Here is an 8,629-nt window from a genome sequence, read left to right on the forward strand (position 1 = left end):
GCACAGTTAGAATCATAGAATTGTAGAGTTGGCCGGAGGGTCATCTAGTTTAACCCCCTGCATTGCAGTAATCCTGCCCAGAGCAACCCTGGGTGGGCTTGAACTTACCAGCCTTCTGGTTTAACAGGCAGGTGCACTAACCCATTGCACCACAAGATGTAGTCATTTCTACCAACTCGGATGGTGCTCAACCTTAGTCTATTTGCCTCACAGTGGCTACTAGCCACAATGACAATGAATTACCTCCACTGTTGGAGGCAGTAAATGTTTCTGAATTCCACTTTATGGGAATTGCAGGTGGGGAGCATTGCTGTTGTCCTTGGGTCCTGCTTGGGGGCTTCCCTTTGAGGTGTCTGGGTGGCCCCTGATTCAGGTAGGTAGCCGTGTTGGTCTGATGCAGTCAAAATATATTAAAAAAGTAAAAAAAAAATGTCCAGTAGCACCCTAGCAACCAACTAAGTTTGTTCTGGGTATAAGTTTTCATGTGCATGCACACTTCTTCAGATACAGTGAAACAGAAGTCACCAAACATATATAGTGGGAGGGCAGGGTGGGGTTTTTCTCAGAAGGGTAGTAGGAGATGCATTGACTCAATGGGTATTGGATTCCTGTCTCATTACATATGCTAATCATCTGCATACTATCCCTTGCTTTTTCTTGTAGGATTCACTGCAATCATTAACAGTCACAGGTTTATCCTACCCATTGAGTCACTCACCCATCTCCTCCTACCCTTCTGAGAAAAACCCCACCCCACCCTCCCACTATATATAAGGGTCTGGTAACTTCTGTTTCAGTGTATCTGAAGAAGTGTGCATGCACACAAAAGCTTATACCCAGAACCAAACTTAGTTGGTCTCTAAGGTGCTACTGGACAATTATTATTTTTTTAATATATTTTGGGTGGCCCCTGTGAGGATAGGATGCTGGACTAAATTGTGCTGATCCGGCAGCCATGCGCTGACTGTCCAGAGGCAGTCTATTTTGATTCCTAAGTTTTTAGGACGGTTCTGGACCAGATAGATCACCCTTGGCCTAATCTCACAGCCAGACTCTTCTTAGGTCTTCTTCTTTGGAGGTCTTTAAGCAGAGGCTTGACAACCATATGTCAGGAGTGCTCTGATGGTGTTTCCTGCTTGGCAGGGGGTTGGACTCGATGGCCCTTGTGGTCTCTTCCAACTCTATGATTCTATGATTCTATTCTAGGTTTTATATATACTCACTCCAGTGTGCAAGGCAGGTCATGTCTCTGAATGCCAGCTGCTGGGAATGACGAGTGGGGAGAATTGCTGCTGTTATGCTCAGTTCCTGCTTGTGGGCTTCTTCCCATTGAGGAATCTGGTTCACCACTGTGAGAACAGGTTGCTGGACTAGATGGGTCCCCTTGGCTGCAGGGCTTTTACGTTCTTGCCATCACCAAGCGTAAGCTGCATTGGATTATTTGCTTTCTTTTGAGCCTGCCTTTTCTCTGCTTAGTCTGACTCTGCCTGTGGGACTCTTGCAGCTGCTCCAGATTGACATCCATGGCTGCATGAAAGTCATCCACAGGAGGAAGACGCGGCAGAGGGAGCTGCTGAAGTCTGCCATTGGGGAGGCAGAGAAGACAGAGCAGGTATGATTTCTATTTAATCATAAAAATATTCGTGCCATTAAAAAAAAATCTATCAAAGTGGTTTACAGCAAACAAACAGACATTAAACCACACAAGAAAAAAATGCTTTGAAAAGTTAAAAACAGACCTCACCTAACCAGTGTGGAAGAATGTCTTCCTAATTGCCTGCATAAGCCTGGAGGAATAGTTAAGTTTTCAGCAGGCATTTAAAAGCTGGCACAGAAGGTGCCTTCTGAATCTCTAGTGGCAGAGAGTTGCACAGGACTGGGCCAATGGCACTCAAGTTTCACTTTGTTGTTGCTGCTGTCGAGTAAGCCTCACCAACTCAGGGAATGACTGACGATGCTCCTGTAGATGATCTCAGAGATCAAGCTGTGATATTATAAGGGTTAAGGCAATCCGTGAGGTATAAAGGACCTAAACTGATCAGAGCTTTATAAATTAATACAAGGACCTGGTTCAATGGGAAATGGGCAGCTGGTGCAGCCGTTTTAACAAGGGGGTCCCCTGTTCTCGACCAGAACTTCTCACCAGCCATCTGGCCACAGCATTCTTTTATCAACTGGAGCTTCCAAACCAAACCCAAGGGCAGCTTTATGTGATCTCTGCCACATCTCCTTTTCCAAGCTCTGCTGTGTCTGTATGCTTCACTGGAGGTTTTAAAGCAGAGGTTGGGTGACCATCGGTCAGGGATTATTGAGCTGTGATTCTTGCATTGCAGGGAGTTGTGCTGGATGAATCTTTGTGGTCCCAACTCTACAGTTTTATGATTTGTAGGATGTTTGAACAACATTGATTGCTGGAATCAGCTTGGGGGTTGTCGAGCAGGGACTGCCGCACTCTTCATGGCGGCTAATATCATGAGTTTTCCAGATCAACTAGACTTTGGGTTGATTGCTTGAAGCTTTGTCATGGCTTAGATACATAGACCTGTGGGTCGTTCACCTGCTTCATATTCAGAAGCTCCCCAATGGCAGTTCCAGGTAGGGCTGGGAGAGACCCTGGCCTGAAACCCTAGAGAGTCTTGCCTGCCAATCAGTGTAGACAATACTGAACTGGATGGAGCAATGGATCTGACTTGGTATAAGACAGCTGCCTCACTACAGCTCCCATCATCCCTGACCATTGGTCATTCTGTTTGCTGAGGATAATGGACTCCCAACTTCCATCCTCAGTGGGCAGCATCTGGAGTGCCCCTAGACCCATTTCACTGGTAACTGAGCAGGAGAAATTCTTGGAAAGGAGGTAGACATGGGCCAAAGCTGCCTGCCACCCAAAGCAACTAATTGTTCCCTTCTTTTGCAGGCCCCCTCTGCGCAAGATCCAAAAGGTATTTGTCCTTTTCTGTTGTTCCAAACTAGTCTCAACAGTCCAGCCAGTCTACACAATGGTGTTTCGGGTTAGGAAGAGCTGCCCATCTCCTCTTTTGCAAACCCCTTGCTTTGGCCTGGCCTGGAGTGGTCCATTAACCTGTTTCCTGATCAGGGGAGAAGAAAGTGGCTGCCATTTTTTCCACATGGAAAACACAGCCGTCGGAAGCATCCTTGCTGCTCTTTTGTGAATTTCATTTATATTCCACCTTTCCTCCAAAAAGCTCAAGGTGGTGTGTGCAGAGTTCTCATCCCATTTAACCCCCCTCACAATAACCCTGTGAGTTAGGCTAGGCTGAGAGGCAGTGACTGTGACCCAAGGTCACACCCAGTGAACTTCATGCCCATGTGGGAGATTTTAACTTGGGCCTCCCAGGTCCTAGACTGGCAAACAAAAACTGGAGAGTTGCTGTTGCGCTCTGGTCCTGCTTGTGGACTTTCTGTTGAGGCACCTGGTTGCTGCCATAGTCCCATGTGGCCCAGCCATGGCAGAGCTTAGTAGCGGGAGAGGCCAGCCAACCAGCCAAGTCTCAGGGGGATATTTGCCTAGAGGCAGAGTCCGTATGCAAGGTTCAGTCTAGTCCTAAGGTCAGGGGTATCTCAGTTCACATAGTCCAGGGGTCAAGAAAGCCGAGAGTCCAAGGTCACGAAAAGCAAGAAGCAGCAAGGTATGTCCGGGACAACAAATGTTGTTTCCAGTAACTGACTGAGGCTGGAAATCCTGCTTAAGAAAGCTGGAGCCTGCTGGTTCACATCAGGAACAAGAAGGCTGTCCAGCAGCAGGTGAAGTCACTTTGCCTCCTGCCTCTTCAGGCTGCTGCTCAGCAGGTGAAGCCAATTTCTGGTCCATGACACCTGCCCCTGTGAGGAGAGGATGCTGGACTATATGTGCCCCCTTTGGCCTAGTCCAGCAGCCAGGCTCTCCATAGCTTCTTATGGAGCCTCCAGGCCCAGAGGCAGGCTACCTTGATCCCAAGGTTTTTAGGGCATTTGGCCACTGTGAGAACAGGATGCTGGATTTACATTCTTCTGTCTTTGCCCAGCCCAGTCCAGGAATGTCCAGGTGGCCGTCCACAACCCAAGCAAGAAGCTCATCCCCCTGAAGGCCAAAGAGGGGCTGGTTCCTGCTTCCTCGAAGAGGGCCCTTTCCCCGCGTTGCCCAATGTCCAAGCCCAAGACTGTCTCTGAACTGCTGCGGGAGAAGAGGCAGCGGAAGGCCCCACAGCTTCTCTTGCACCCCTCGGTAATCATTCAGCAGCCAGTGGTTCCAGCCGGTGCCCAGGTGGCAAGCCAGCTGCCATACACCAGGGGGTCACCATTGCCAGCACTCCCTCCAGTGCACTCAGTCCCATCGCTGGGAAGTCAAGTGAAATCTCCGGAAACAGGGAGGGGAGAGGATCCCCCTGGGAATGGCAATCAAGACAGCAGGGAGGCTGCAACCGGCACAAGCACTGCTGCGCCTTTGGCGCACCCAGCACCGGCAGGGCAAGCTACCCATTTGCCCACCTCTCTGAATCCTGCTGGTATCCAGGGGGCTCTGTGCCTGCCTCATGTTGTTTCGCAGCAGAGCCCAGCCAACACAGTGCCCATAGCACTGGCGTCACCAGGAGTGGTCTCCCAGCCTGGGGCCAGCGCAGTCCCCGGGCAGCAGGTCCTTCCCATCACCTGGGTCTTGACCACGCAGGGCCTTGTCCCCATGACCATTGTCAGCATTCCCAACCAGGGAAACCAACTGCCATCCACAAAAGAACCACCCAAAAACCTGGGCCAAGTGGCCAAGGCATCTTCTGCTCTCATGGTTCCAAATGCTGCAGGCATGGCTCCAGTGGCCTTTGTGCCACAGAAGCAACACCCGGGGGCCACTTGTGACAGCCCACAGAACCACAGGGGCTTTCAGCAGAGTGGCCTGTCACCTCCTCTCCTGCCTGCCACCTCGTGCTCCACGGCACCCCCTTTGCCTGACATTTCATTGGGCAATGCCCAGCCCTGTCCTGTTCACGTGAAGCCGGCACCCCTCCAGAACCAGGTCTCCGGAGACAGCTCCCACCCTCCCACCCTGGGAATCGTCCAGGACTCAGTAGTTCAACCCCACCCTGCCCCGCTGCAACAGGACAAGATCACCCCTGACTACAGCTTCATCTCTCTCAAAGAAGCGGCGGTGACGAAGGAGTGGGCCAAAGGAGGGCCAGCAATGCTGCAGCCTAGCCTGCCTTACATGCCTGCTTTCCTGTGTAGCTTGAAAGCCCTCTCCATGCTGCTGCTGAACAAAGGGGCCCTGGAGCGCAGCGTGGTTTCTCTCGTGGCCTCCGGAGAGGAGGTGGAGGGGCCTGGCCAGCCAGATCGCAACACCCAGCTTCGGGCAATGGTGCAGCAGAACCTCCAGGACAACCCTGCCTACCAGCTCCTGAGAAGCCGCTTCCTGGCCGCCTTCACCTTCCCAGCTGCCCTTGCAGCACTGGCTCCTTCCAGGGTGACGACAACCCTATCAGGCAATGAGTGGGGCAAAAGCAGCCAGGAGGAAGACTCATGTGCGTCACTGTCGCTGTCCGAGGAAGAGGAAGAAGAAGGTGGTGAGACTGGGGCAGGATCCTGTGGAGCAGCAGCGGGTGAGCCCTGGGAGGCAGCGGAGGAGCAGCAGGAGGTAAGCCTATTTATTTTAAACAATTTATCCTTGAGGCAGGGGGTTGGACTAGATGACCCATGGGGTCCCTTTCAACCATACAGTTCTAGGATTCTAGGCTTTATATCAGTGGTTTCCAAAGTGAGTAGCACTATCTCCTGGGAGTTAGTGAGATTACTTTGGGGTGGGAGATGCTAAAAGGAAAGGAGGTGGTGGTGGGGTGCTGGAGGTGGTGATTTAAGACTCCTGCTAAGTGATTTTAAATCAGGAATTTGGAAATTAGTGTCACTTCATCAAGCCCATCCACCACATTAAGAATTTTAATAGAATTATATTATTATCTTATGCACCTCTCTCTCTCTCTCTCTTGCAGGAGGCAGGCATGGGCAGTGCAGAGTTGGACCAGCTCAGTTCATCTGGGATTCGGAGAAGCTCCCGGCTAGAGAAAAAGCAAAGGCAGCGGTGAGAGGAATCAGCTCAGTAGCTCCTTGGATCAAGGTACCTTCTCTTTTTGGCTGAGTTTTTTCACTTCCACCCAGAAAGCATGTACTTACAAAAGAGTGAAGCCAGCACACTGGAACATATTTAGCGTTTATCTAGCTCAGTGTGGTCTGTACTGACAGGCAGCTCTGGCAGTTCAGGGTTTCATGCCTAGGGGTCTTTCTCCCCATTTCCTGTCTGGAAACACTACCAGTGGGGTTTAGCCTGGGACCTTCTGCATGCAAAGCAGGTGCTCTAACCCAGTGGTTCCTGCCTTCTGCTTTCCATCAACTCATCTCCAGCGCCCCTACCTTGTAAAAAGCATTATTTGGAATAATGGTTTGCACAACCCACTAAGGAAGATAAAGTTGGGATGGCCATTTGTCAGGGGTGTTTAGCTGCAATTCCTGCATTGCAGGGGTTGGACTAATGACCTTGGTCCCTTCTGATTCTACAATTACATGATTCAAAACAGTCACAATTAATTGTACATTTATTCAGAATCAAATCAGTCCTTCAGCAAAACTGATGAACTTGATCCATTGATACCAGCTTTTCAAGTCTGAGAATCACTTAGGAGTCTTAGATACCACATTTAGGAACAAATTCACTGTTCAGTAAATTCTTAAAGCTGGATGAAGTTTCCCATTGCCTGATTTAAAGTCACTTAGCAGGAGTCTTAAATCATCAGCTCTGGTGCCCTCTGCCTTCCCCTTGCCTCTTAGCAGCACCCTGCTCTCCAGGGGGGTGTTATTGCCCACTTTGGGTACCACTGCTCCGGCCACTGAGCTATGTCCCTTCCCAGTGTTTCTCCATCAGTAACAAGTGCTTTGACCCTCCCCATCACCCTTTCTTCTAGCGTAATTCCAAGTGTGAATCTTTGTCTCTGCTTTTTGTTTAGGCATCTGCAACACCTCAGAGACAGAGAGGGTGGTCTACCTCAGCCCTACCACTAGCAATACTTCAGCACGCCAGTTTCGAACTCTTTTGGTTTACGCAGCGACTTACACTTATTTGTAATAATTTTGTGTCTGTGGTCCTCTGTGTGGGAGAGAATGAACTATCCTGTATATTTCCCTTTTCCAACTGATTAATGGAGTTTTCATTCACTGTGGGAGAGCAGCCCCCTTTGTTTTGGGTAGCCACAGATGTATTAGCCATAAAGCCCAACGTCATAAGATTTCTTGATGGCTGTGGTGGGGGTTTAAATAGTTTTCTATTGTTATGCCCTTTAAAAATACCAGACCAGAGGATCTTTTTTGTTTTGTTTTGTATATTTGTACTGTTGTACATGTTTAATTGATTTTGTTGTTTTCCTGTAAACTGCTTTGAGGTTTTTTGTTTTGTTTTGTTTTTACAATCAAGCAATAAATTCTATGAACTAAAAATAAATAAAAAATAAATCTTCCAGTGATTATTTAGCTGTGGTTTCTGCATTAAAGGGGGTTGGACTAGATGACACTTTGGGGGACCTTTACAGCTCTACAATTCTATGATTCTGTGATATTTGGACCACAGAAGAGGGGAGCGAGGAAGGTTTGTACGCTTTGTGCAAAAAGTTCTTACTCCTTTTTTCTAAAGAAAAAAACCTCTACCTGGATTCTCAGTGGCTGTCTAGGGTTGTTGTTTTTTTGGAGGGGGGTGATTCTCTACCTTCTAGAACTGGAGCTGCCCTTGGGGGTTGAACCTGGGGCCTTCTGCATGCAAAGGAGCTGCTCTGCCCACAGAGCTTTCCTGTGAGTTAAGGGGCAATCCCTCCAGAAAAAGCTAAGATGCTAATCCTCATGGTTCTGAATAAAGAGCTGTTTAAAGTGATTACGTAGGAAACTGCCTTGCAGAGTCCATTTAGCACAGGGTTTGTTTGTTGTTGTTGTTTTGCAATGACTGGCAGTTTCAGAGAACTAGTCTTCACCAATCCTACCTAGATCCCGTTGGTGGTTGAACCTGGGACCTTAGGCATGCAAAGCAGCTGCTCTGCCCATTAAGCTATGATAATTGTTTCTGAAACCTACCGCAAGCTCATCTTGTTGGCCAGACCCCAAATCTGAAAATGATTTATGATCCAAATTCCACTGGCTGGCAAGAAGCCAGTGAGGCTGAACTGAGAACATGTGCAGAGGGAAGAAGAGGAGGAAGCCCAGGCAAGAGCTCTACTCCTGGGCCTGAACATTATATAATACATACTTTAATAATGTAAAAGTTTACATATTATAATATATGGTATTTATTTAGTTCTGGGCACCCCAGTTTAAGAAGGTTATTGAGAAGCTGAAACGGGCAGAGGAGGGTGACCAAGATGATAAAGGGTCTGGAAACTAAGCCTTATGAGGAATGGTTGAGGCAGTTTGGAATGTTTAGTCTGGATAAGAGAGATTGAGAGGAGATACGATAACCATTTTTAAATATCTCAAGGGCTGTCCCATGGAAGATGGAGCATGCTTGTTTTCTCTTGCTCTGGAGGGTAGGACCTGAACCAAGGGCTTCAAGTAGCAAAAAGAGATTCTGACTAAATATCAGGAAAAACATTTTGTCGATAAGAGCTATTTG

At 48.5% G+C, this 8,629-nt stretch overlaps 1 protein-coding gene across 4 annotated transcripts in view; it reads left to right on the top strand.

Moving 5' to 3' along the window:
- The window catches only part of SNAPC4 (small nuclear RNA activating complex polypeptide 4), a 32,816-nt gene extending 25,324 nt beyond the window's left edge, over positions 1–7,492 (top strand). For 3 of the 4 annotated variants that reach the window (XM_083423396.1, XM_083423395.1, XM_083423394.1), the window contains exons 20-24: positions 1,505–1,612; positions 2,918–2,942; positions 4,026–5,623; positions 5,976–6,100; positions 6,984–7,492. In XM_083423396.1, the coding sequence (XP_083279522.1) occupies positions 1,505–1,612; positions 2,918–2,942; positions 4,026–5,623; positions 5,976–6,068 (1,824 nt within the window). In that variant the 3' untranslated portion in view covers positions 6,069–6,100; positions 6,984–7,492. The remainder of the gene's footprint in view (positions 1–1,504; positions 1,613–2,917; positions 2,943–4,025; positions 5,624–5,975; positions 6,101–6,983) is intronic. The other variant, XM_083423397.1, reaches the window with a different exon arrangement.
- The last annotated feature ends 1,137 nt before the right edge of the window (positions 7,493–8,629 follow it).

The sequence above is a fragment of the Podarcis tiliguerta genome (assembly GCF_965153285.1).
Source record: "Podarcis tiliguerta genome assembly, chromosome: Z".
NCBI lineage: Eukaryota > Metazoa > Chordata > Lepidosauria > Squamata > Lacertidae > Podarcis > Podarcis tiliguerta.